The following is a 27709-nucleotide window of genomic DNA, read 5'->3' as shown; positions in this document are numbered from 1 at the left end:
CAAAGTGCCTTGCAAAAACTGTCTCTTCGTGCCTGCTAGAAATAGAGTAGCTTTTCTGGAATGGTACAGTTGGAGATTTGGGTTAGGATAATTCTGGCATAAACCTCAAATTCTTATTTGTACAGCGCATTGTTGGCTTACTGGAGGATGAATGCCCTGTTACTCTGAAGCTTATACATAATTTGAATATGTGCGTCTCTACTTATAGCGCATACACACGCACCCAGTCCCTGAAGCTGCTGTTTGCTTCCACCAGAGCTCTTTCCTAAATACACCACCAAAATTTGGGGGCAAAACACTGAGAATCAGCGGCTTAATTTTCTGCTGCTGTACAGATTAATGTGGTAGGCCTAAGATTAGATTTAAACCATCAAGATAAACCTCTCCACAAACCTAAAAACTGGGGCAATCCTTGAAAATTGGGTCTTAGTGAAGGGGGAGAGGAGGAAATGGTTCCCAGCTGCTGAAAGCTTGTCTGCTCCCGTTTCATTATTGATCAGGTTGGCTTGGGGGAAAATGTTGGAAATAAAACTCTTTGGAGCTTGCAACCTCTGTTGCTGGATGCACTTTTTGTGATGTGTGGATGGGAAGGGTTCAGTCTCCACTTACTCCTCTTTATTAGACATGGTGCTCAATTATTTCCTAATTATTAAGTATGGAGCACATCTGCTTTGAAAAGATAATGTAAATCTGAGGTCAAGACAGAGAGGAAAGCAAAGTTATTTACATGCTCTTTCTATGTTGTAAAAATGCTCCATGATGGTGGAAAGATGACTTATTTACACAGACTATTTGCCAGGGGTGAAAATGGATGACTGGAGAAATTGTCTGCCCTGTTTCTTTGAATGAGATCCTCAGCACAGCTCCATCTCCCACCCACCTATGATATTTGAGGCAAAAGGAAATAGCTTCCCACACTTATTTTCTTTTATACCTTCCAAAACACAAATTAAATGCTAATTTAAGGTAGCTTGGTAAATATTGCTGTGTTTGCATCATCTGAAATTTTTACTCTGCAGCCTAACTCCATAGCTTTCTCTGGGGAAGGGTGGAGTGCTGGCAAAAGCTCTCTCCATCTTTTATCTTTTGCAGCTCCATTTCAAAGAAATTCTTTTGTGGATAAGAATTTTGTAGCATTTTAACTATGAACAGATTCTGAAAGAGCTTTTCCATTTGAGCAAGCTGATTCCTCATGTTTTTCAGAAAGCTTTTAAACTATTTGTTGCATTTAGGTGTTAACTATACTCAATCTGGGAATATTGCAAACCTGAATAATTAATGCTGTTGCTGGAATTTCTTAGACAAATAACCCAGCCTACCTGAAAGAAACTCAAATGTTCCTTCTTCAGTCTTCAGAATCTTTCATAGTATTTCCATTTGCATAGAAGGAAAATTATGCTTTTGCGTTGTGTCCTGCTGAAAATGCAGAACAGGTGTAACTACACTTTCTTCATTGTGGTCTCTATAATTCATGCATACGAGTTATGCACCTGTATAGATCCCATTTGAAATCTTGTAGCGTTTACAGAGTTCTTGGCAGGAGTCCCGCCACTAGACAATCCTCAATTCAGTTTTAACTGCCACGGTGACAGCACATTCATTCTCTGAGCTTGTCATAGATAGTTCTAGAATATCTTTATTTTATTTTTGTCAAATTCGAAGAATGTATTCTCCCTCTTTTTCACAAGAATTCAGGCCTTGAAGGCTCCATTCCAAAAGTGCCATTGTTGTAGAAGCAAACTTTCTCTTTTGGTGGATACAGCTTTTGTCATTTCTGCGTTACAGAAGGCCATATGTTAGAATCTCATAAGTAGGCATTTAATAAATAATGTTAATATTATTTATGTAATAGAGCATCCCATTTCCAAGTCACTGTTTGAAAGCAAGATCTTAGAGAAGCAGAATCTAAAGCTATTAAAGTTCTTTTGCTTTGCCCATGTCCTACATTCTTATGTCCCAGAAATTCCCTTGGGACATTCTCACCACTTTTTGAGCATATTAAGATCCTCATCTCTGGCTAGAAGTCCCCAGTCCTCTTCTGCACTGTCATCAGCATCAGGAAAATTACTCAATAAACAGACTTCTAAAAGATCTGTATGACAAGATCCAAATCAGGGAAAGAAGAAAAATAAATCAGGGAAAGAAGAAAAATAACAGGAAAAAGAGCCCTGTGGTCTGCCCCAGACTGGCCAATATAATCATAGATTTTTCACCAAGCCAGTTGCTTCCATCTTCATTATCACTGGCATAATGACTCACTGAATTAGACTATCCAGATCCCCCTCGAGTTTGGTACTTGATATCAAAGGAAGAAATTCATAATAATCTCCTCTAAGGCTTTGCCAGCCATTTCTCTACATCCTGATGTGGTTAGGACTGAGTTCTTCCCCTTCTGTCTTGAGATTGTTGAGCTCAAAGCCAATCAACTTCTCACTGTTTTGCTTTTGGGCAATCCTGTTCTCTAGTTCCTATTAGTTCTACATCTTCACACTAGCATTCACAGCTGTGGGGATTAACCCTTAGGAATTGCAGCATCAAGCTTACTATAGTCACAGTCAGTTGGCATATAATTCCTGGGGCAGCCTACAATATTGTGATGTACACATACTAGCTTTTCACTCCATATTCTTTTTGCCTTCATCCACTTAACCACCATGGTTTTCCAACTAACTGTGATAATCATTTTAAGATGGTTCTACATTCCATTGCTTTTACACTTCCAGGATGTGTCTGTTCTTCAGGATGTCCCTTCAGGGCAGTCCTATTTGAGTTCCTGCTCTGCATGGCTCCTTCCCCGCTACGTGGGATTAAAGATGTATCTAAAAGTCTTTTTAGTACCCTAGATCCTGGGGATCTCCTCCATTTCCACTAAGTTTGAGAGTAATTTGTAAAAACCGCCCAGAGTTGCTTTTAATGAGATGGGCGGCAACAAATTTAATATATAAATAAATAAATAAATAAATAAATAAATAAATAAATAAATAAAAAGAATGACTTTGTCTTTGATACCTCTTTAGTTCTATTGGCTTTTCCATCTGTTTTGTTGCCCAGTGCTCAGGTTGGTGACCAGGCACCTGCCACCTCAAAAGGACTCTACTAATTTAGCGAATAAATGTGCTGAATGACAAAATCAATCTGTTGGCCTAAACATTCAACAGCCATCTCAAACCTTGGAGGCAAAGAACTCTGTTTACCAGCTACTGCAAACATGTCACTATGGCTCCAGTCTTGCTGAAGAAGACGAGGGTTTAAACCAGCTATTATGTGACAGTCTGCTGCTATGTAGAGAATATTTTTAGAGTAAAAAAGAAAAGGTGCCAATTCTTACAAAAATACCCTCTCCCTAATTTTCTTACAGGGGGGTTTGTCTGGTTCCAGCAATCAGCAACATTCTCAGAGAGTAGGGTAGGAATTGGATAAATTAATTCTTCTGGGGTTCTCCTCCACATAGCCACTTATCAGGCATGCATGGTAAAATACCACATGCATTCTGAAAGGATCTCAGTGCACACATATATGTGTATACATACATATATATACCTCTTTTTGCTGTATTTACCACTTAGTTCTAATCTTAAATCCTTAGGCATTCAGTCAGTATTGCGCTTGTATAGTATATAGCTTAACAGTCTTGTTCTATTTTGGAGAATACCTCTCTGAATTAGATTAAGTTTACTTAGAACTATTCATGTGCTTAATTTTTAAAGTAGATATCTGAATCTAGGTGACATATGTACAAACAAGGTTTTGGGCATGGAAACTTAATATTCTAGTCCAAAGCTACATGACGTTTTGTAATCTGGAAGTGAAGAATCTGGAGTTCCCAATTTTGCTACTTCTGAGAGCCAGTTGGAATTTTCTTTCTTTCTGCACTGTTGAGTTACTGCACTGTTTATATTTAAGTTGGCTGGAAGTGGTACCTGTTTAATATGTCTAGCTGTAGTTTAAAAAGATAGCACATGCCAAAGGTTTTCTGTGGGGATTGTTTCATTAGCTATCCAGCAGAAATTCTGCTTGAAGCTGCAATATCAAAAGATCGTAGATGATTCATATATTCATATGTACCAATCATGCTATTCCCTTTTGGGGTAGGCAGAGATGATGATGATGATGATTTATTGATTAGCCATGAGTCCATATCAGGATACAAAATGAGGAGGCAGTTATACAGAGCACATTAAAAGAATAAAAATCAGTAAGCCAATGCAATTAAAGGCATGTGATCAGAAAAGGAGAAGGAAATATAGCTAAAACTAGTAAAACCATAAATAGTGACTTTTCCTGCCCGTTGTGCCTCGAGCTAATTGAGGCTTTCCCATAATGCTTGTTAATAGGACAGAGAAAGATCCTTAGTTATAACCATGCCACATGCATATTCCCTACTCACAATAAAGATTCTACTGGTCAGATTAGGCACAATCAAAGCCTAGGTTAACCCCAAGCGTGCTCATGCTATTCTACACAAAGTGGGATCTCTAATCTAGAGACAGTCCTGCAAGCCAATGTACTGTTGCCTGCTTCCCACCAATTAGGATGTATGTGCAGTGTGGCATCTGTGTCTTAAAACAGCTGAGCTGCAACATTGAATATGTTTGTTGTGGAATAAAAGGGGCAAACTGTTATTTTTATGAACAAATCTCAGTACAGCTTCCTTTCAAGAACTCTGGTCTGCTCAGCTGGCTTACAATGCTATCCTATCTCTAACGGATGTTTTTAATTTAGTTTTTTTCCCCCCTGTATATTGCTTCTTACGTGCTGTTCAAGAGGCTACAATTTGGGAGCTGCTGGTGTTGGCCAGAGTCAGTTCATTGAAGATACTTGGCAGTGAGCAACAACAGATGGAGTTGCAGAACTGAAAATACTCTGGTATATTGATAAGATGCAGACAGACCAAATTGCCCTGAATTCTTTATGTCATTTAAGGAGAGGATTTTACTTTTGCATACGGGCCTCATAAGAAGGTGAAGAGGTGATAAGAGCCTTGAGTGCAGATACCAGCTTTGATCTTTCCCTGTTTGTAAGGGTTTTGCAAATGGTTATACATTTATAGCCTCATACTTTTTCCTCCTTACATCAGGAGAATGGAAGAAAGTGAAGGAATTGTGTTAAGAGTAAGCTAGGTTCGTTGATGACAGACACATATATCCAAAAGGTTACTTTCATTAAAGGGAAGTGATGCACATTGGGGTATAGGATTTAGAATGTGACATGCTTTTGAAATTGAAACCTTTTGACCTTGGAAGAGCCATTCTGACCTTGAAACAGGTCTTTCTAAATGACCAGAAGTGGTCTGACCTTTAAAAAGGCCATTTTGAGGATAGAATGTTTTGACCCTGAAACATTTTTGTACACTTCTATGAGATCTAAATTGGTGAATAACTTGATGAAACTAAAAGTATTAACCCTTTGTGCAGCAGCTAAGAAAACCATATTTCTGTGAATCTTCATTAGGACAGGATTGAAAATGAAACTGCCAATATTATATGGTTTCTCCTCATATCTATGGTACAACTGCATGTAGTTGTGATTCTTGGATTTCAAAGCAGAAATTGTAGAGTTGGGAAAAGTACAAAGGGCAATCAAAAGTGTCAAGAGGAGTGTACTTTCCTTATGTGTGCAGTGGAAAACAGACTTTTCAGCTTAGAAAAAGTGTGAGTCCATGGGGGACTTGAAAGATGCATGGAGAGCAAAATATACATTAGAGGTTAGTAATTCCTCATTTGGACCTAGGGATAGAAAAATATTATATGACAAAACAAAGGAGGAGAAATAACTTTTAAATGATAGCCATGAATGGCTAACTAAGACTCTTAAGTTAGACCCTGGCATGAATAAGAATAATCCTGGTTGTCAGGATTTTCTTTCTCATGGGAAAGGATTCATCCCGTTATCTTTACAACAATAACAAATAATATTTTGGCTACAGAGAGCATGTGAAAAACACCTGTTATTGTGTGTTGTGTATTGTACTATTTACTGCCACCTATTGGCGTGTGTATGCTAGTTACTCAGTGGGGGTGGCATAGAGCTATAATACAAGGAGAGGAAAATGTGCAGCCTCTCTGAGTAGTTGTTAGTTGTTTTAGTGTTAGCCACTATGTAGGTTTTATGGGCTACGTAGTTGTAACAAAGTACCAAGTAGTGTACCTCTTCTCTAAGAGTTTGTAGCTAGAGATTTTGTTAAGCTTGTGTTGCTAATAAGTCTTGGATGCCACAATATAATGAGAAGATGTGTTTTTCTTTATATTTTATATGATATTTGCATTTTATGGAATTTTGCATTTTTATCAATAAACACCAGTTTAGTATATATTTTCTGACTGGATTTCTTTGGGAAACAAGAAATGGACATTGCATTGTGTTTGCTTTCGTGGCTAATATTTTCCTGGAGTTTTTGCTGCGCTCTGCACAAACAGGAGTGTTTGTGATTATCACTCTGCCCGACAATGGTAGGCTCTGTTATTATAGGAAAACCAGCTCATTTTGTGTAAGGGAGGAGTTACAGGTGGTTATCACAGTGGATGGTTGAATACTGCAGTGCTGCAAGCATGAGGAAAGACAGTGAGAGATAGCCATTGTTTTATTCTTTTCTTCTCTGTTTTTCCATTTTGTTCATGGCAGAATTGTTGCTGATTCTCTTGGCCTTGCTGCTTTCCTAAGCCATCACCTCTTGTTTTTTTCTCTTCCGGCTCTCCTCAGGAAAGGGTTCTATCCATCACACCTTAGGGTAGTGCTCTACAGTTCATCTCTGTGCCTCTCTCCCCACCTCCAGTTTCTTTTTTAGTTGTCCCTGGCCATCTGCCTTCAACAAGAGCATTGTGTTCTCTTCTTCCCTGTTCTTTAAAAGGCAGGATCTGCTCCTCACAAGGGGGAAGATCCTCCAGAATCAATAGCACAAAGCCAGATAATTGGAAAAGTACTGAGTTCTACTTGTTCTTGGCCTTCCTGGACTTGAAACTCTTGTTAATACAGACAACCTCCACCTTGTCACCCCATGTCTGTATCTGTGAGTAGGAAAAGGAGATCCCCAGAGCCTCTTCTGCAAAGCTGTTAAGTGATGAGCTGTAATGAGTGATTGTACCATTAACCTTGCTTTAAGTAAGAGTGTCAAAACACTGTCTCAATATACCCTTTTCCATCACTGCTGTAAATGCCCACAGAGGTGCTGTGGTGTTAACGAAAGCCTTCCTAATTTGGCAGAACCTTTTACACCAAGTTACTAACTATGTTTGAATCTGTCAGCAACTCCGCTTTTCTTGCAATATATTTAGAAGCTCTGCCAAGGGAAGTTTTCTTTGGCACCATTACCATGTGTGCCTTGAACTCCAAATTTAAGAAGTACTTCTCAACCTTTTTTCAGAGGCAGCTTTGCTTAAAAAAATAAAAAAGAAGCTCCTGGCACAAGTGGTGGCCACCTGTTATCATGGTCTTAATGATCATTTAACACCAGTTTCTCTCATTCAGAACCCTTCAAGCTGCAGTGGGCTTTTTGCTGTTGGCAGCAGCACCCCAGCCACCTGGCATCTTGTCCTTGCCAGATGGTTTGTTCTACCTAAGATAAGAGCAAGGTGGCGGGACTCCTACCATGCCACTATTTACTTCTCTGAGCAGTGAACTAGGGATGGTTCCTGCTTCAAAGAGGCATATCCTGTGGATCCTGTCTTTATAGACAGTTTCAAAGACCATTTACCATGGCAGTATGGGCTCTGCTCTAGGAAGGAGGCCCTGGTGAGCCACTTCCGAAACACCTTGCCTTGAAAACTGCAAAGGACTCGTCCAAAAAGCAGTCACTGCAGAGTCGGTAACGACTGAGTGCAGATTAAAAAAAAAAAGTCATGTGAATATTGTGGTTAGGTAGTTAGACCACAGGTCAGAGATACAGAGAGATAACTGTAAATACGTTCAGTTCAGAGACATTTTATTAGTATGGAGACAGGAGCACAGTATGGGATATAGGTTGTCAAAATCAACATGGCTCATTAAAATCAAATCTCAAGAGAGTCCTAGTAAAAGGCTCAGGGACCCTAACCCTTTTCCTGCTTACAGTCTTTCTTTTTCTGCTTATTAAATATATTTGCACTGAGTGTAATAAGGAATATACATGTTTGAAAAGCATTTGTGCTAGGCTGAGGTTTGCATGAATAGTGATGATCTTTCCAAGTTTGACTCTTGACTTTCAAGTTCAGTGTCTCAGTTTAATCCTATTCTTTAGTGTGACCTCCTTGTTACTACTGGTTCACTTTAAGTAGCTGTCTTTATGGCTATGTAATGCTTTGGATTCATAGGCAAAAAGATCCTCTGGAGCAGCATGGCCCTGGGAAAAGCTTCAGGGAGTGAAGAGGGGTGCTACATTTGTGCCACCTTGTGCTCCTAAGCACCTTTTTGGGATTAGAGAGGATGTGCTGCACAACTCTACTATTTGTAGCTTGGTTCTTCTAGTCAGAGGTCTTGGAAATATGACTGAATGGCAAGAGCATGGATTGCTGGGTTTTCCAATATGTTAAGCACATGAAAAAGGTACCAGCCCTTTGTTTAAACATGGAAAGCTGCTTTATCCCATGTTACAGTGGTGCCTTGGGTCACGAACGCTTCTGTTCACGACCAATTCGGGTCATGAACAGCTCCAGTCGCAAAATTTTGCCTCCGTTCACGAATGCCGGATCAGGTCACGAACAGGATCCGCGCCCATTTTCCCTCCCGTGACACAGTCCGCGGCCATTTTCCCGCCCGTGACACATGGTCCGTGGCCATTTTCCACCCCTGACACGTGGTCCGCGGCCTTTTTTCTGCCCCTGACACGTGGTCCGCGGCCATTTTTTCACCCCTGACACGTGATCTGCGACCATTTTCCACCCCTGACACGTGGTCGTAGGGAGGGGGACTCTCCCTCCAAGCAATAGCCGCCTCCCTGTCCTCCACGCCAGAACGGATTAGCGGTAATTACATTGAACCTTATGGGAAAATTTGCTTCAGGTCGCGACCAATTCGGGTCGCGACCAGAGTCACGGAACCAATTAAGTTCGTGAACCGAGGTTCCACTGTAGTTTATTTGTCTGTCTAGCCCAGTCTTGTCACTTTTGATTGGCAGTGGGACTCCAGGATCCCACAGACAGAAAGACTTTTGGCATCATCTGTTCTCTGATATTTGAAATAAGAGATTTTTTTATTGGTCTTTTCCCCTTTGGTCACGTTTTAGGGCAAAACATCTTTTGAGGTAGTTCATTAAAATAAAAACACATAATTCAAATAAGAGGAATAAAATTTTAATAAAATCAACACTTAAAGCATGTACTTATTTCTGAATTCAGAAATAATTTCAGAGCAATAAAATCAGAATAAAGCAATAAAACACACTCATATGGAAGAATTAAGTGATTAGAGTTTTATTGATGGAGCTCATTCTATCTCTGTCTCCTTATGCTGATCCTTTATTTTTGGTGCACAGACCTGGGCTTGCACAACACACTAAACAAAATTAAAATGGGGTTAGGTAGTTTATGGGAATCCAGCTGTTATTTTAGCGTACTGTGTGAATTTTGATGTTGGGCCATTGTATTAAACCATAATATGATTTATTGGGGCATAGCATGTTGTGTGAATGCAACCATGAAGGAGTAGAAGTGGTCCCAGAAGGCCAATTTCAGAGAGTAGGAGTTGGCACACAGTGTCTGGAGAGTTGCATGATGCCAAGAGTCTTATGAAATTAAGCTGTGGGCTGCGAGTTCTGCAACTCAGAAGATAAAGAAGATAAAGGTTACCACTGCATGAAGTTCTATAGAAGTTCACACTAAGATAAGCTGTATCTACTTAATTTCTACCCCTTTTTCAACCAACATCATCAATGCAGTATGCCCTCTCTGTTTTTTCCTCACAAAAACTTTTTGTGATGTTAAAGGCAAGGGCAAAACAGTCTGTCCTGCTGCCTATGAGCTCCAGTGAGCCTCTGAACATCTTTAGTACATGAGTTTTAAAAAAATCTTACATTAAAAGCATTGAAATAGGTAGCATGCAACAAATCATCAAAGCATCAGCTCCCGGTTTATTTTAGAGAATGCCAGTGGACCCACATGAGCCCCATAAGTCTTCTTAAAAAACAAAAAAATTGAGTTGTTGTTGTTCATCATTGTGGAAGTTTGCTTGCCTGCCAGAAAAGGTGACTAATGTAAGCTGGGGTGGTCGAGAGAATCCTAGGAGGAGGCTCTGAGTGACCTCACCAGTTTGCCTTCAGGTAAATAGTTATGGGGGCTTATGATTCTCCATTCTTTTGCTGTTTTCTTGAAAGCAGTTCTTGTACTGCAGTAACTAGTGTGGAATTGCCACAGTGTGATCAAAACCAACAATTTGTTCTGACACAAAGAGGGGAGAATCAAGCTAAGGCTGGAAAGCACAGCCTGCATTGATTTGTTAACAATTTGTTAAAAATCACATTTTTCAGGTGCCTGTGATTTTCTGTGGCCTCCATCATCCCTTCCCGTTTTGGCAGGAGTGAGATGCTGTATGCTGAGTCACCATGTCGGAACTCTTCCAAGGGGACAGACATGTTCCATGTTCCTGGCATCAAATTATATTTGACATTTAATTTGAAACATAAGCACAAAAACCTCCCTATGATAATGGGACCAAGTGAAGCAGAGTTTTGAATTGGCAGGATTAAATGCTGTTTTAATGCTACCTTTGAATTTTCTTCTCATACTCACTGCTGGCCATAATGTGGATTCCTAAGTATATCAGCAGGTATAATACTAAAATATATATTATGTCCATTTAACGTTGGCACTATTTTCTGTTTTTGTTTTTTAAATGCTGCTGTAATCTTGTACTGGTTAATAAATGAGACTGGTTTGCTTATTTTTTTAATTGGCCATTTGTTGAAACAAAAATTGTGCACTGATCAGCTATGTAACCACATTGAATAAAATCAGATTACTGTAAAAAATTAGTATCTTAACTGGTAATACCAGTTTGTTGAAAGTGATATTATCATAACTGTGTCAAATTCATGCCCTGAATTTTTTTTTTTGAGACTAGAAACTTGCTTTTTAAGGATGAAGATACCTGTGTACGTACATCTTTCTACCCTTGCTGTTTCTTTTAGGCTGTTGGCAGCCATTTTTCCCTCAGTGTACAAGAGTTTGGGATCTCATTATTCATGACAGCATCCCAAGCTGTCAGAAAGCACACAGTGAATGTAATTATGTCACAAAGTCAGAACCAAACAGATTTATTTCCAGAATGGCATCAGTACTGATAGCAATACTGCCTTTGCTCTTCCAGAGAGGTATGCCAGAACTAACCTCTGTGGCAATGAACAGAGGCTGCACTTGATACATTAAGGCATTTGATACAACCTAAGCATGACAGGGGTTCAGAGCAAAGCTGTTCTCAGGGCTTCTTGGCTATTCAGTTGTATGTGGCAGGTGGTAATTTACTGAAATGGTGACTGCTTAACCAGTTCAACCAAAGGCAAGTCTGATTAAAGTAGATCACCATGGCATGGCTTGCTGCCTCATGACAAATTAGAAGAACTTTGTGCTCCAGGGCACATTGCATGCCCTTGTTATCTTTCAGGTGGGCTACTGTAATTAGCTTTAGAGGGGACTGTCCTTGAAGACCACCCAGAGACTAAGCTGGCACAAAATGCAGCAGCCTATATCCTTACTGGGCAGTTGCAGTCCTGCCAGTTCACACTTCTGCTGCAGGAGCTGCATTGGTTGCAAGTTGTTCCCTGGTGCAATTCAAGGTATTGGTTGCCACCATTAAAGCCCTTTATGGCTCAAGGCCTGTGCATCTTAAGAGATCACCTTTCTGAGATAGATTCTTTCCATCTGATCTGGGTGGCCTGCTGAAGCTACCCTTCTATCAAGTTATGCAGCAGAAGTGGACACAAGAGCGGGTGTTCTCTGTGAGAGCTCTTCTCCTTTGGAAAAGTTTGCCTCCTAAGATAAAAATGGTTTCCATTCTCATGGCCTTCTGGAAGCTTGTGAAAACTTGCCTTTGGTAAGTGAATAATGTGCAGCCATCAGTGCTTATGTTAATTTTTGGAGTTGGTATTAACATGACGATGATAATCACCTTCGTTTGCAATTGTTTTAATTTTAGGTTGAGGGATTAGATAAATCACACACACGCACACATACACACACACATACACAAAATCACGTACTCAAAGAACAATGTGCAGAACTGTGACTATTTGCCCTTGTGTTATACTTACTTTCCATCTTTCTTTGGATACTGTATCCATGAGAAACTGTAAAAACGCCAGATTTAGCTGGATATAACTGTTGTGCCTGTGTGGGTGCTTATATTCTTTTGTCCTTTATACACTCACATCGCTAGAGTGCTTTTTCTTCAATTTGGGGAAATCTTCTTTCCAGCTGTATTGGTCTATAACTTCCATCATCCTCAGCCACAACATAGTAAATGCTGGGAAATGTTAACCAGTATTTCTGGAGGCTTTTGGACTGGGAAAGATGCAGTTGAGGTAAAGAGTAAAGGCATGTGTAATAATGGAGGCATTAATGCTGTTCCATGGCCACAAGCATCTAGACTGTTAGTCTAAATCAATAGTTGCCTATTATGATCAGGTACTGTAGTGATGATTCCAAGTCAATTCATACATCATTGGTGAGACACTTTTTTCTCTCATTGAAAGCAGTGAGAGAAATCTGTAGGGTGTCATATGTCACTGAGAGACTGGATATAAGCAAGCAGTGGGGTGGGCCTAGATCAGAAGTGAGTGGGATCATGTTATGCCTTTCTGGAATTCCTACTTTTTCCTCTGTTTTTCTGACACCCTTGTCTTCTTTCTCTTCTTTGTGTTACTTAGATCCCATGCAGCATCCTAGGACCAATAGCTTTTCTCATAGACAGCCACATAAAAATTGGATGAAGTCCACATGAATCCCTAAGTTTGCCCATTCTTTTTCAGTATGATTTTTTTATTTACAAAGTACACCTTATCTTTTGCTTCCTGTTGTTCCTATTCAGATGAATATATGAATCAGATAAAAGAGTGAATATGTAATGGTGGTTCCCTGTTTTCCTAACATCAAGAACTTGGTAAAAATCTAACTCTGGATGCAAATTTTCCATTTAGTTATTGTGCTCCATAACTGAAAGTTGACCTTTTATCAGTGAATGTCAGCATTTTTCCAAAGTCAACAAACTTGTGCCAATCATTAGTGGAAATTAATTTCATTAATTAAGTAGACATTTAGAAATAATTGTTTTATTTTGACTTTTTAATAAAATTGCTGCATAAGCCTTGTCTAGCCTTCCCCAGTCTAGCCAGCCTCCAGAAGTGTAGACAACTTCCAGAATCCACAGCAATGGCCATGATGTTTGGAGAAGTTTGGGAGTTGACCTTCACACATCTGGAGCTGATCTGATCTTTCTAACAGCAAATTTGGGTACTCATAAACACTTTTTACAAATTTGCTTATGAAATCCTGATTTTTGTAGCCTGGATCTGATAGCCCCAGTCATACAAAAGTTGATTTGGTATTCTTGCTTATAAAGCAGAAGTACACAACCTTATCTACATTTCTTAGGCCCCTTTCACACATTGCTGGCAGAATGTAATTTTTAAAGTCACAGAAGGAGAAGAGTACCAAATGCTGTGAAAAATAAATATTTAATGTTACATTTAAATTAAATGAATTTAAGGTTAGGTTTTGTTAGATTTTGTCCACTTTTTGGAGTGTGTACCCAGTACTCTACTCAAATGTCAAGTGTAGCCCTTAATCCCTGATGTGACTCACTGGTCCTTCTAATTAGCCTTTCTAATAGGAGTTGTTTTACAAGAGAAAAGAAGAAAGACCCTTGTGCCACCTAGATATCAAGAGAAAAGGTTTTCAGCTAGTAAAATCCTCAGGTTTGCTTTATGTTGTTGGTTTGTTTTACTAATCTCTTACAGTATATTCACCCTGTAGCAGATTGTTACAAAAAGTTTCAAAATGAGTATTTTGGATTTACATCAAACCTTACTTTTAGTGAATGTATTCAAGATTATGAGGTCAACCTATTTCCCAGTATCAAGCTAATTATTTTGGATATACTAAGAAAAACATTACTTTCTTTTTTCTCAAGAGCCAATCTTTGTAGGATGATCTTCATAGGAAAGTAGCAGGAGAATTGATGTAACTGGTTGAGCCACTTCCCTAGAACATATTGATTCACAGGCTGTTTGCACCTTAAATATCTCCAAGTAAATATTCTTTCCTCTTGTAAAAATCAATATAGGTGTACAGGTGCATTATTGTTAGTATAATTATTATTATTGATTGTTACCCAAACTGTGTGGAACTAGAATGTAAAAGCTCTCTTAATGTACTGTGTGGTGTAGACTACTTAATATTTAAGATTCAGGAAATATAAAGGCTAATTTTGCTTTTTAATTGTTTTCTCTTGGCAACCATGATAGTTGAGAGAAGAACAGCTGGATATTTTATGTTTGTGTGGTATTACTAATTTCCTTATCAAAACAGATGTCATGTTCCAGTAATGCATATATATGGATTGAGTATCTTTTACACATAATCTAAAGCTTTGCATCTTCATAGAGATGAAGCTGTAGTGGACGCATGTAGAGCTTTGAATAAATAATGGTTCCTCCATTATTTCACCCATTATTTCCAGTGTTTGGAAATATTTCACCCTCCTATCCTTCTTACAGAGGATAATTCTGTAACATCAGAGATCTGGGAATATAGCATGCCTTTTTTAATGCCCAGATGTCAGGAGAACCCAAAGTGGGCAGTACTGGGCATTGGGGCATTGTAGTTGTTTATGCATTCAGTCTTTGCTGTGCTTCCCCTTCTAATAAATTGTGTTTCAGTTTTTGATTAATATTTTCTAAAATGTTACTTGCCGCCTTCTCCCTTCTCTTAGCTGTTGACAGGGGGAAAGGCTAATATTGACTTAATGCAGGAACTTAATCATACCAACTGTCACCCAGTTCTTCCTGATATTTTCTACTGTTTAACAGTTTCAGAGTAGGACTTCTTTTTATGACATGATCCAAGTGTTCTCTCATTTAATGACATTTTATTGCCACAATGCTCAATTTCTTTATCTTTTTTTGTAGGCATTGTTTGCTTAAAAAAAAAAAAGTGGGATTGTGGTGATTGTGGGAGAGAGTTATTTATGCTTTTTGGAGTGGGAACTGGATATGTGAGAACAGCAGTTTATACTCTGATTCTCCAGGGATGCAGACAGTTGCTGAACAATGAACATATACTCACACATGCATAAACTCACAAAGGGGACCCTAAGTAGATATCAGAGATTTTGCTTCCAGCCAAAACCCTGGCATCCCCTTCAGTCCTGCTTATCCCAAAGAGATAGGTTATTAAACAGACAACAGGCTTGAGTGCTAAAATCTTTCTTTGAATAAGATCTATCAATTCAAACAGTACGTTGCATGTTTGATATTCTCTTCATGAAAAAGTTTTATGCAAATAAACACCAAGCCCCAAACTAGCATAATTAACCTGTCATTTTCTTTGTATTTTTCAGTAAGCAGTGGAAGTCATGGGGAAAAGGGAGCATCCAAATGGGAAACTTTTCTCATGGTCTGTCATGGAAGGCCCAAGAATAGCACTCTGTGGATTTATGAAAGTGATCCATATAGGTGACTGAGTGATCATAAGCACTGAAGTCCAGTGTATCTGGAGGGCCAGCAGGTTAGGAATGGCTGCCCTACGTTAAGGACAAAACTGAAGTCACACATTTTCATCACTTCCCATCCGTTTTCCAGAACTGTACCTTCTCCCCCAAGAGAATGACAGCTTACTAATCTTCTGCTATTCTTACCAATCTTTTGCTATATGTATGATTTGTACTGTGCCCTATGTAATATATCTGCTTAAACTTCTCTGATGTAATGAACCATTATGGCCATTGTAAGATATTACTACGGTAAAGAAAAGACAAAAAAGAAATTAAAACGTGTATGTATTTTTAGGTTGTACGGACTGAGAAGAATAGTTTGAATAACCGGTTTCTGCCCTGGGATGAGATTGAAACAGAAGCCATTTTGTCCATTGATGATGATGCCCACCTTCGCCATGATGAGATCATGTTTGGGTTCCGGTGAGTGAAATCTGGAGGATGATAATTTTTAATTGGCAGCCATTAATATTAGGCTGAACTAATCATCTGTTTCCATCAAGCTTTGCAGACATGGTGAATTACAATCCCTGTTATCCTTACTTGCCTTGGCCATTTCCATGCTGGCTGAGAATGATAGAATTTTGAAGCCAATGTATAACTTTCTTTCATGTTTACCATTATAACTATGCTTTTCATGTGTATTTTTTTATTATTATTATTATCATCATCATTATTATTATTATTATTATCTCTTCCTCTCAATAATAGAGGGGTGTGCATGCGTGTCTATAATATTTTTAAAGCAGAAGAACAAGAACAATTATCTTACAGGCTTGACTATCTTCTCTTCCCTCCCCTTGCTCCTTCCCAAGTGAAAATATTATTTCCCAACCTTATAGAAGGATATTTTCTGGAAGATCAGCTGTGTGATCTCATTTCTCTCTGTTTGTTCTTAATTCCCACCATATGGAGAGACTCATTTTTAGTATACTTCATTTTTAGTAACAAATTGCTATTTATACTACTATTAAAAGAGTCTGTTGTTTGCTGGCATGACATAAAGAGCCATGGGAATATCACAGAGAGGAAAGTAAGCCAATATTTGGAAGATAGAGCAGCAAGAGGAAGGCAGGATTTTTGGATAAAATCTCCTATGCGAGAAAAACAGCTCTTTTCAAATTGTTAAAAACAACCAAATTGGTTGCAAAGCTTGGACGACTGCTTCAGAAGACAGTTGGAGAAATTTAATTGCAAATGACGTGGCTGTTTTAATTAATTGAAAAGAGGTGCTTTATATGCATTCCTGGCATTGTGAAGCTCCTCTTTCAAAGGCTTTACGCTGTCCTAGTGTCTGAATGTCTGGATATAGACCTAATAGGAGATGGTCTCAGGTTTCACTGCCAGAATAAATAATTGAGATTTTGAGTGTATGTGTGCCCAAGACCAAGCAATGAAAGAGAGTCAAAGTGTTGTATCACTTAACCACTTTCTCTCACAAAAAAGGTTGAGAGCACTATTGTAGTAATATGTAATGCATCTGGAGTGGAGGCCCATTCATCCCAGTTCTAGAAAGGGGGTGGGAGAAACCATTTAAACTAAAGTTTAAAATCTAAATGTGCAATGCAGATAACTCAATAATAGTAATCATGTGATCTGGGCATTTCTCTCTGTTTCTTGTCTCTCCAACACGCTCCAGTTCCTTTCTGTCTGCTTAAGTTATCTTCTTTGTATCTGCAGGGTCTGGAGAGAAGCTAGGGACCGCATTGTAGGATTCCCTGGGCGGTATCATGCATGGGACATCCCTCACCAGTCCTGGCTCTACAACTCCAATTACTCCTGTGAACTGTCCATGGTTCTGACGGGTGCTGCATTTTTTCACAAAGTAAGGGGCAAGTGCAGGTAGTCCCCAGTTTAAGAACAAGTTCCATTCCCAAGGTCTGTCCTTAAATCAAATTTGTATGTAAGCCGGAACAGTATTATTGTATAATACTGTATAAATAGTATTGTGTAATTAGCTCAAACCATTGGGTATTTAACTCAAATCATTGTGTGTTTAACTTGAATTTTCTACAGTAGGCTCCATTCTTAACTATGGGTCGTCCTTAAACCGAGCATTCTTAACCTGGGGACTACCTGTAAGACAACTGTATTTCTCAGAATGGCTTAGGTCAAATACTTGTTACAGTGAGGAAAGCTGCAAGAATACTGATTGCAGAGAATTTGCACTCTTTCCTCAGTTTTCCAAAGCAAGTGCACTCTGGAAATTGAAATGCTCCTGGCTACAGATTGATTTCGCTATCTCAGGAGGTGATGACTCTGGAAGACTGAGTGTAGCAAGTGCAGTTTCAGCATTTTGGGGTACTATGTGTTGCTGTGCTATTCCCTATCAATGGTCAAATTTTATCGTATGGTCGAAAATCTGGGTTCAGACTGCATAGAGTTGTTTGCTCATTGTGATTATTGAACGTGAGTCACAAACTGCCTATTGAATCTCTGAAGCAACTTCTCCTAGGAGCATTACATTCTCTTTTGAAACTTGATCTTAATCTCTTTTTTCCTCTCTCTCTCTAGCAGTTTGCAATTTTCATTGAATTTTGCATTTCTGCAAATAAACATAGCCTTTCCTTTTGTGCTGTTGTGTTCCAGAGCTGAGAAATTTAAATGTTTCCAACCATGTACAATTTTGAAGAGTTTCACTTTTAGCCATAGTGTTCTGATCCTCAGAATTGTTTGGACTACAGCCTTCTCTTATCTGTCTGTCTGTCTATCTATCTATCAAATGTAGTAATCATCCATCTCACTCAACTCAAGGTTTTCCCCATCAAGGTAACAGATTTGTCTATTTGATGTGCATACCTGGGGAAACATGTTTCTTCCACCCAGCTACAACAGGCTAATGATGGAAAATCAAACAGGAGTCTCTCCTTTATTTCTGGGCTAACTTGTCCAACCTGCCTCTTGATGGAATGGGATACAGTTTGAAATGATACAAAGTAGCTATGCATGCCCAGCCGCAAGCAGCTTACATAGCTGTCATGTGAGTCTGGAAAATGATGCAGTTGCTTTAATGATACTCAGAGAAGTGCTTTGTATATGCTCCTCTGTGTTCTAAAGCACCTCTCTTTAATGGATTTGCCCAGAACTCAGAGAGAGAGAGATTTTCACAGACCATGATCACATAGCAAACATCAAGTATGGACCCAACTAACACTCAAACTGACCTTTTCCTCTGTGTTTAATTGTGGCTCTGCAGCTTACTGTTTTGGTGAAGAGTAGAGTTCAGTTCTCAATTTTGCAGGAACTGGGCTAAGAGATTTCCCTTTTTTAAAACAAAATTTAGGACTCTTGATCACTCCAACCTCCTTGGGCTCTAAGTTTTGTTTTTTAACTATAGCCATTTCATATTTTATCTAGTCAATGACGATTGTTTAAAATGGTATCATCTTTCTTTCTCACAAAATCATTAGATCATGTATTTGAACTGTCTTTTCTAATAAGTAAAAGCAATTCTTTTTAGTGAAAATAGTCCATGTGACAAGAGTTAAGCCTATTTGAAGACATAGAGTGCAGGTGGGACTAAATCCTGTTTTTCCTGTCCTTGCTTGGAAATAACTTAAAGCAGGGATAGGGAAGCTGTTGCCTTTCCTGTTGTTTTGAACTGCAGGGTTCATGATCCCTTGATATTAGCCATGTTGGCTGGAACTTATGAGTATGGAACTGCAGAACATCTGGAGGACACCAAGTTGCCTATCCCTGCCTTATATCCAGACTCATTCTGGATATTTTGTTGTCCCAGTGAGAAGTTGTGTCTAGAGGTAACAACAAATTGAAATTTTCATTTGCGGTAGAGATGTCCCTTTGACTCTTACGGGGCACATTTGTTAGCTGTCATGAAAACTTTCTTATGTGTATGTGTCTGGGTTAAAGGGTGAAGTCAGTATGATTATCTTAAATCTGATAAAAGATTTTGCTTCTGTTTCTTCAAATCTAGATTTCCATAGATTTGGCCCTCCTTTAATGTGCGCTCATTTTTTCTTCTGCTTGTAGTACTACGCCTACCTATATTCTTATGTGATGCCACAGGCCATCCGTGACATGGTAGATGAATATATCAACTGTGAGGATATTGCCATGAACTTCCTGGTTTCTCATATCACCAGGAAACCACCAATCAAGGTCAGTGCCTGCTGAAATACCAGGAAAGTCTGTTTTCTGCAAGAACACCTCTACGATACCTTACCTTTGTCAGTGATGGATGTGGCTGGGGCTCTGAACATGTTTTCATGGGGAATAAGTAACATTCAGTTCATTAAATAATTTTTGCTATCTCTGTTGATTAGTCAGATTGGAAAAAAAAATTTTTCATTTTCTTTTCTATATCCCTTTAAGTTCCTGTTGTGCTTAATGCAATGTGGCCTAGAGAAGGCCAGACTCATGACTGGAAGATAAGGGTCTGTACGATAAAACCCAAACAAAATGATTCTCCTGAGTTTCTTTAAACTTTCCCCTCTGCTCCAGCCATAACTTAAGGAAAGCTGTATTCAGTAAAGAATCTGAATCATTAAACCATCCTTTGTCAGTCTGGTGACCAAAATGTGTGAGATTACATCTGCCCAGATGTGTGAGATCACATCCCATGCCTATAGCCACATTAGCTGTGCTGGCTGTGAATGAGGAATGGTGTAGTACAGTGTTGTCCAAACTTGGCCACTTTAAGGTGAGTGGACTTCAACTCCCAGAATTCCCCAGCCAGCCATGCTGGCTGTGGAATTCTGGGAGTTGAAGTCCACTCACCTTAAAGTGGCCAAGTTTGGACAACACTGGTGTAGTATAACTTACCTGTGTGGGCGGGGGGGGGGGAGGGTGGTAAACACTGCAAGTCCATACAGTAGAATTATGGGAGTGCGCATTAATTTTTATTTATCCCCTAGAGCTGTCCAGAATCCAAAAGAAGAAGACACTTTCTGGAAAAGTAGGGCAATTTCCCCATAGCTATTCAGATTTTATGTCTTTTGTGTTTAGCTATGAAGAAGCTGCAGACTTTAGACTTTCCCCCAATCCTTGATATGCAAGAAGGTCTCTCTCTTTTATGCATTTCTCCTCTTTGCATTTCTCTTCCCATCACTGCTCATTTTCTTAGAGGGCCTAATCCTGCAGCAGCCCTGACATCAGACAGGGATACTTCAGGGAAAGGGAAGCCACTCAGAACTGAAGCTTTCCAAAAAGTAAAAAAAAATTTCCAGACTTTTTAGTCCCTCACCTTTTTAAGAGAATGCATTAGTGTTTTTTAGACCCTTGTCTTGCTGAATCCTCTGCTGTTTTTCCTACAGTTCTTTTTCCCCAACTTTGTGTCACATTTACCTCAAATATAAAGCTCCATGGGTTCGGCTCGGAATAAGAAATGGAGGGAATGGATGAGTCCTATTCTCCACCAACACCTGATCTGTAGAGATAAAGGCTGTCAGTTGAGAAAGGAACTTGTCACAACCTGGGAAACAGAAGCCACATTCCTCTTCCAAGACATTTAACATTTGAATCCACTGGGCAGACATCATAAGCCTTGAGTGGTCTTTATTTGTGGTTGTTCACTCATTAAGTCATGTCCGACTCTTTGTGACCCCATGAATCATATCGCACCAGGCCTTCCTGTCCTTCACTGCCTCCCTGAGTTTGCTCAGTTTCATGCTCATGAGTGGTCTTTATGCCCAACCATTTCAGCAGTGAAAGAAATATCAGAAAGGTAGAATAGGAAGACAGCATCAGTACTGGATGTATTATAGGTATAGACCCTATTTGAACTCATATGTCTCAGCACAGACCTTTAAGACTATGACTCATCTTGTTAACTGCTGCTTGGTGTGCTCTACCACCACGTCGAGAGGCTTCTCCTCTCCCTTTCCCTGGCTGATCGTCTTTCCTGCTCTCTTGTGCCCAGGTGACTTCCCGCTGGACTTTCCGTTGCCCTGGTTGCCCTCAGGCGCTCTCTCATGATGACTCCCATTTCCACGAGCGGCACAAATGCATCAACTTCTTTGTCAAAGTCTATGGCTACATGCCCTTGTTGTATACCCAGTTCCGTGTTGACTCGGTCCTTTTCAAGACCCGGTTACCACATGACAAGACAAAATGTTTCAAATTCATCTGAACAGAAGATGCAACTGTGGATGTCTGGAACTGGCCTGTGGACAAGGCAGAAAGGTCAATGAACCCTCTTTCCTGGGACAGATGCCCCTTCCTGTTTAAACTGGGACACAAGCCCCACCGGAACTGTATGGCACAGGGCTCCATTGACAGAGATGGCTTTGTGTCACTTATTCAGAAAAAAATAAAAGACTTTCTTTAGATCCCCAGTAAGTTGTTTCGCCAAGGGCATAACTGGGGTTTTAAAAATATTAATTATTATTTAAAATGGAAGTGTTTTAGATATGCCTTTTAAGGCTTTTTGGGGAGGGAGGGAGGGAGGGATTATTTGATTTCCTTTTGTTCCCGGCCCTAATGTTGCTTGGAGGGAAGCAGAGACCTAAGAAATTCCTGTATTCCTCAGTGTTCAAGTTATGTAGTTGGATTTGGCCACCAGAGGCTTCTAACTGCTTGCTGTTTGGTCTACTGTGCTTTAGATCTGCTTGGGATTTCACAGAGGAAATTACAAATTCCCTCCACCAAAAAATCCCAGACCTCATCCGTTTCCCTTGGTAGCTCTAAGGAGCTAATTGCTGCTGTCAAGCTTTTTCCTTCTTTTCCCTCTCACTGACCCCATTGAAAAGCAGGGTCCTTTCAGAACGCCGCCTGTCCTGCGTGCCTGCTGATGGATTATCTCGCAATGCCACGGTGACTTCCCAATCTGTCTGTGCTCCCAGTGGCACACTGCTGCTGCTGCTGCCGCCGCCTCTGAGGAAAGATAGCTGGAGTCCCCTTTCCACCTTTCCCTCCCAAATCCTGATGCTGCTTTATCTGCCATTAACAAAGCTCTGTTCCTCTGTCCCCCTGGCCTTGGAAGTTTTGGTTCAGATCAGAGGTCTTGACTGACAGATTATTTATCGATTCTGTTTTCAGGCCAAGCTTACTCATGGTTAACTGGACCATGGTTTATTCAATTGACCCAATTTTCTGGGTTTGCATGACATACTGAAACACAGACTAACTGCACAAGCTGAGATTGGACACACGGGAAGCTAAACTGTGGTTGATTGCTAGTTTGTATTTCAGCGTGTCATGTGAATACAGCTATAAAATATGGAGAACTACATTGCTTGTGAGAGCAGTGCCAATAGAACAGCATGTTAAAAGAAGCAGATGTGTTTGCAAGGAGGCTGATCTGGAGTATAGAAAAGAGTGGTATGTTTGTTAATATCCTTTGGATGAGGCCTCCTAGTGGACCTGCCATAATCCACTGCATGTACAGATATATCCTTCCCCCGCCTTCCTCCTATTTGGTCTCAGGGCCTGTTGTGTTCAAGACAAAAAGACGGTTTTGGCTTGCTAATGAAATGTGATCAATTCTGAGGACACAGGCGTGAACTCAAAAGGTCTCTGTGGCCTAGTTTCATAGCCCCTTACCTCTTCATCTCCCTTTGTCACTTTCACTTCATTCATAACTGTTGTCAAAATATCCTGGAGACTTCTTGTTGGCAGTGTGCGTGTGTGTGTATGTGTGTGTATGTGCGTGAGTCTCAACGTATGTGTAAACTGCCATTTGTTGCTTCCTTTCTATTACATTTTTTCTGCCTAGACTTTTGTTCCCCAAAGATGCTAATTTTCAAAGACGTCCATTCCAGTACACCCTTTCACAAGCTAAGCCACCAGTAAAAGTTTTGAGCAACTAAAAAATGGGTGTAATAATTACTCTCATTTCCAACCCCTCACCCTGTTTGAATCTTTTCTTTTTTATTTGTGGAAAGATCATAATAAATTACCCATATTCCTATAGCACCTATAAAAAGTTGGCGCTCCTGTAACAAATGTCTGGGAAGGAATATAATTTCTAGGTGCTTCTCCACCATGGACCATTTGGTAATACCACAGCATTCATAGAGTTGCACCGCTTATTGGTAGCTTAGCTATGTTGAATGTTATCATATTTAGGCAATGTTAACTAACCACCTCCTTATTTCCCCTTTTAACATATACTGTAAATTACAAATGTTCAGAGTTATCAGTCCTATAATGCAGGGTTCCTCAACCTTGGCAACTTTAAGATGGGTGGACTTCCTCAACCTTGGCAACTTTAAGATGGGTGGACTTCAACTTCCAGAATTCCCCAGCCAACAAGGCTGGCTGGGGAATTCTGGGAGTTGAAGTCCACCTGTCTTAAAGTTGCCAAGGTTGAGGAACCCTGCTATAATGGACTTAAGGAATGGCCAATCTTACTTAATTATATACTCTGTCTTTTGCATGAGTATAACACAGACCTGTCCTTGATATAGTAACAGAATCATGTCTTCATAGTGCTAACCATTCCCCATTGAAGTGGATATTCCTTATGTGGTCCTTGTCCCACATTTAGACTGCAGTTATTATTCAGTGATACTACTGAATGCATAGGTAGCTGAACAGCCACTGAAGAAAAGGCAAAAGGAAGGGCAAGTTGGAAATATTTCATCAATCAAGCTTGGTTTAAGCTGAGTTTGACTGTCCTGTGGTGACCTCTCTTTCATACATTTAGGTTTGCATGCTCATTCAGACCTAAGTGTATACAGGCCATTGTTTGGTATATTCAATTTAAACAGAAGCCTTTTGGGGGATAGCTGTGTTGATGGTCTTATTCTGACTTTCTACTTGCTCAGAAAATGACTTCCTGGTAAACATGTGACTCATTTGATCTTCCAGGCTGAGCAATGCATGCTTACCTAATTCTTTCAGGCATCAGTTTTGAGTTGCAACAGGAGCCCTTCTGCCTTTGTGCTATAGTTTGCAGTTAATCTAGTTTGCCCCCTCAATAGGTGGGGCTACCCTGATCTTCCACTGTGACCTGTGATGCTACCAGACCTCTACCTTGTATGAGGAAGCCCAGATTACAGCCATAATATACTGCAAAGACGTAGGCAAGTGGCATCTGTTCTTTTTTAAAATACATACACACACGCGCGCACTCTCTCTCTCGCTCTTGGATATTTTAAGTATCTACTGGTGATGGATTATCACTTTAAATATTACTCCAAACATGAATTTGAAAAGGCTTAGAATGTTAAGAGGCTTAGATTGAATCTTACTCTACTGGCTTCTCTATTTCATGCTTGATCTGCTGGGAGAATAAGCCTGTTGCTCATTGAAATCTGGTCATCCCATGGCTTTTAACATTCTTCCAGTGAAAAGAGGAAAGGAAAAATGCAATCATATGAATTGCCCTTTTATCAGGCCTTCAGGTAAACCAGCAAATTTCACCATACCTTGACCATGCATGATAAGAACTTTCCACCTAATATTCTGCTGTAGTCTATATGCTTTCTGTCAAAATGGTGGCTTTCCTTTCCTTTGAGAAGATGAACCAACAGGTTGACTAAACAGAGGGAGAACTTCCTGTTTCATGGCATTCTGGAATGCCAACCACTGTAAATGACTCCTCCTTCCTTCCTTTCTTCCTAGTCTGCCACAGGGGATCTGTTTAAAAGCTCAGTGAGCATCGAATTTTAAATAGTGGTTTGAGAAAAAAAAGTGGGTGGGAGGGGTTTAAAACCTTGAGCACAATACTCATATGCTGAATTTTGTAAAAGAATAAAATAAGCTCAGAGTTTATCTTGAATGTGTCTGATTGCCAGCCATTTACAGTGAAAGATGATGCGGGCAAGCATGGTGGACCATGCAGACTGAAGAGGTATGGCCCTGGGTGCTTGAGTGTCAACAGCTGACCATTCTGGCACAGAACTGGCCATGGTGCTGAATTAAAAATGAATTCAAAGCATCCCTGAGCCATTGAACATCTTACATTGCATTTGCTTTGGATTGTGCAATTCTTTTATTATTACTATTACAATGGTGATGTTGGCTGTGGTGTTAGTGATAATGCTATTTGTGGAAATGCACAGATATGAAAAATAAAATGTTCATTTTGTATCTTAGGAAGGAATTTTGGATTTGGACTTTTGGTCCATAGACCTTCCAATTGTATGCACGTTGGCAGTTGTAGACCTACATGCAAAAGCCTTTCTATGTTCAAGTGGGAGGAGGGGAAACAGAGTTCAAAATCTAGTCCTTCAATCTTTCAGTTGCCTCCTACGTGTTTCCAGTGTTCACAGTAGTGGCACTGCTTAGCATTCCTAAGAGGACAGAGGCCTCTGTTTTACCCATACCTCAGCAGTTGGCTATTGTCACGAATAGAGCTAGTGGAACTTTGCAAAAAATAATCCTGTGCAGATAATAAAAGAGGTTGGAACTTTTAGAAAAACAACTATACTCAATAAATCAAATGCAATTCACAGGTATGAGATTGTAAAGGCATATATCCTATAGAAAGAATTCAGAAAAAAATTGTTTGGGTTCAGCTTTTAAGGAAATACCCAAGGGAGCAACTAAAAAGATATGCTTTGGCCAAGGGCTTTAATGATTTAGATATAACACTATTGTCATGTTCTATCTGGAAGAGCCATCTTCCGAGAAAGACTTAGAGCTCACACACTGGAAGACTACAAGCTGTAACTTTGTCCTGGAAACTGTGAAGAAGCTGAGGGGAGAGGAGGAACAAATAGTCCCTTAGGAGAGATCTTTTCAGACTTGCTGCCTTGGGATGCAAGCAGCTCTCCATCTGATGGCAGTGTCTAAAGAGGGTACAAAGCATAAGCACTGGCTAAGAGAAAGCCCTGCCCACCTGAGAAACAGAATCTCTCATTGACTAGTGATTCATGATTTTTTAAAAAAAATATTCAACATAATGTCTAAAGGCCTGAAGCTGAACTTTGGAAGATGGTTGGGCCCTGAGAACCTAATTTTAGAAGCCTTCATTACAGGCTTTTAATTTTATGGATTTCTTTACTGCATTTTTATCCCTGTTTTTAGACAAATCTTGTATCTTAAAATGGCTCACATCAATATTAAAAACACACATCTTGCCCTCTGGATTAGAATCTAAAAAGAGAAGACAGATAAGGGATTGGGGGTGGAATTAAATGAGAAAGTTCCTCCAGGCCAGAAAGAAGTGTGAACAACATGCAAGCATATTCATGCTGTTCATGCTGGATTGAGCTTCCCTTCCAGCTCACTTGAATAGTGACTATTTCAGCTATCAACAGTGCCCTTCTTCCTTCCTTCTTGTGGCTGAAGATTGAGTTATAGCAGGGATCCCCAACTCTTTGGAGCCCTAGGCACCTTTGGAATTTTGAAAGCATATTGCGGGCCCTCTTCCAAACTGGCTGATGTGAAGGAAGGACTTGCCCATTCACAAAACAATTGCAGTAGGTCAAACTAGTCATAAAGCATTAATGGACAATCATGTTCCCTACCATTTTTTCCAGCCTCCCTCCAGGATACTTCTTATAATTACTACTTACCTTGTCTTCCTGCCTAGGAATTTTAATTCACTTCCAAAGCAAGCACTGGGCTGCCATCATTCCTGCCCATTTTAATTTTTTAAAGAAAACTTATGGGCTCTATTTGAATGCTAGAGGCATTCATGGATTTTTAAAAACAAAAATAGTCTTGGAATAATCTTGGACTCCCTCTGCAGCATTCCAGCTTCTAGTTTTTACAATATTTGTTTATATATGAATATTAACTTTCACACGAGCCTGGGAGATGCTGAGAGGTATCCTTGGTCCTATTGGCTTTCATGAGCATCATTATTGGAGATTTCAGTGTTAACATTATTTATTACATTTAGGGCTGAGTGTAAGGTCACTTACCCTGCTTTTTAGTGGATCTTGTCAGCCCCTCCCTCTTCCAGATGACTTGAACTGTTTCTTAAAGAATGCATTTGATTCCTATCAGTGTGAACTTGTGACTCTAGTTGGTTTATTCTTCCTAGATTGCCAGAAAGGAGTAGGTTGGTGAGTGAAATCTTTTAAACATATCCTTGTATCTTTAAACGCAGGGTCAGGGAGATAGCAGATCTAGGCTATAACATAGCCAGTCCTGATTTCCATATAGATAACGGGGTCTTATGACC

At 39.8% G+C, this 27709-nt stretch overlaps 1 protein-coding gene across 2 annotated transcripts in view; it reads left to right on the top strand.

Annotated features, from left to right (window-relative positions):
* The window catches only part of EXTL3 (exostosin like glycosyltransferase 3), a 151591-nt gene extending 124268 nt beyond the window's left edge, over nucleotides 1-27323 (top strand). For both annotated transcript variants that reach the window (XM_088152550.1, XM_088152549.1), the window contains 4 exons: nucleotides 15968-16095; nucleotides 17353-17497; nucleotides 19663-19791; nucleotides 21551-27323. In XM_088152550.1, coding sequence (XP_088008676.1) covers nucleotides 15968-16095; nucleotides 17353-17497; nucleotides 19663-19791; nucleotides 21551-21760 — 612 coding nt within the window. In that variant the 3' untranslated portion in view covers nucleotides 21761-27323. The remainder of the gene's footprint in view (nucleotides 1-15967; nucleotides 16096-17352; nucleotides 17498-19662; nucleotides 19792-21550) is intronic.
* The last annotated feature ends 386 nt before the right edge of the window (nucleotides 27324-27709 follow it).

Source organism: Python bivittatus, unplaced genomic scaffold (genome assembly GCF_059951505.1).
Source record: "Python bivittatus isolate LINGU-HERP-01145 unplaced genomic scaffold, Pbiv_v1 ctg000690_np1212, whole genome shotgun sequence".
Lineage (NCBI taxonomy): Eukaryota > Metazoa > Chordata > Lepidosauria > Squamata > Pythonidae > Python > Python bivittatus.
The sequence above is the reverse complement of the archived record's forward strand: the minus strand, read 5'-3'. Positions and strand labels throughout refer to the sequence as shown.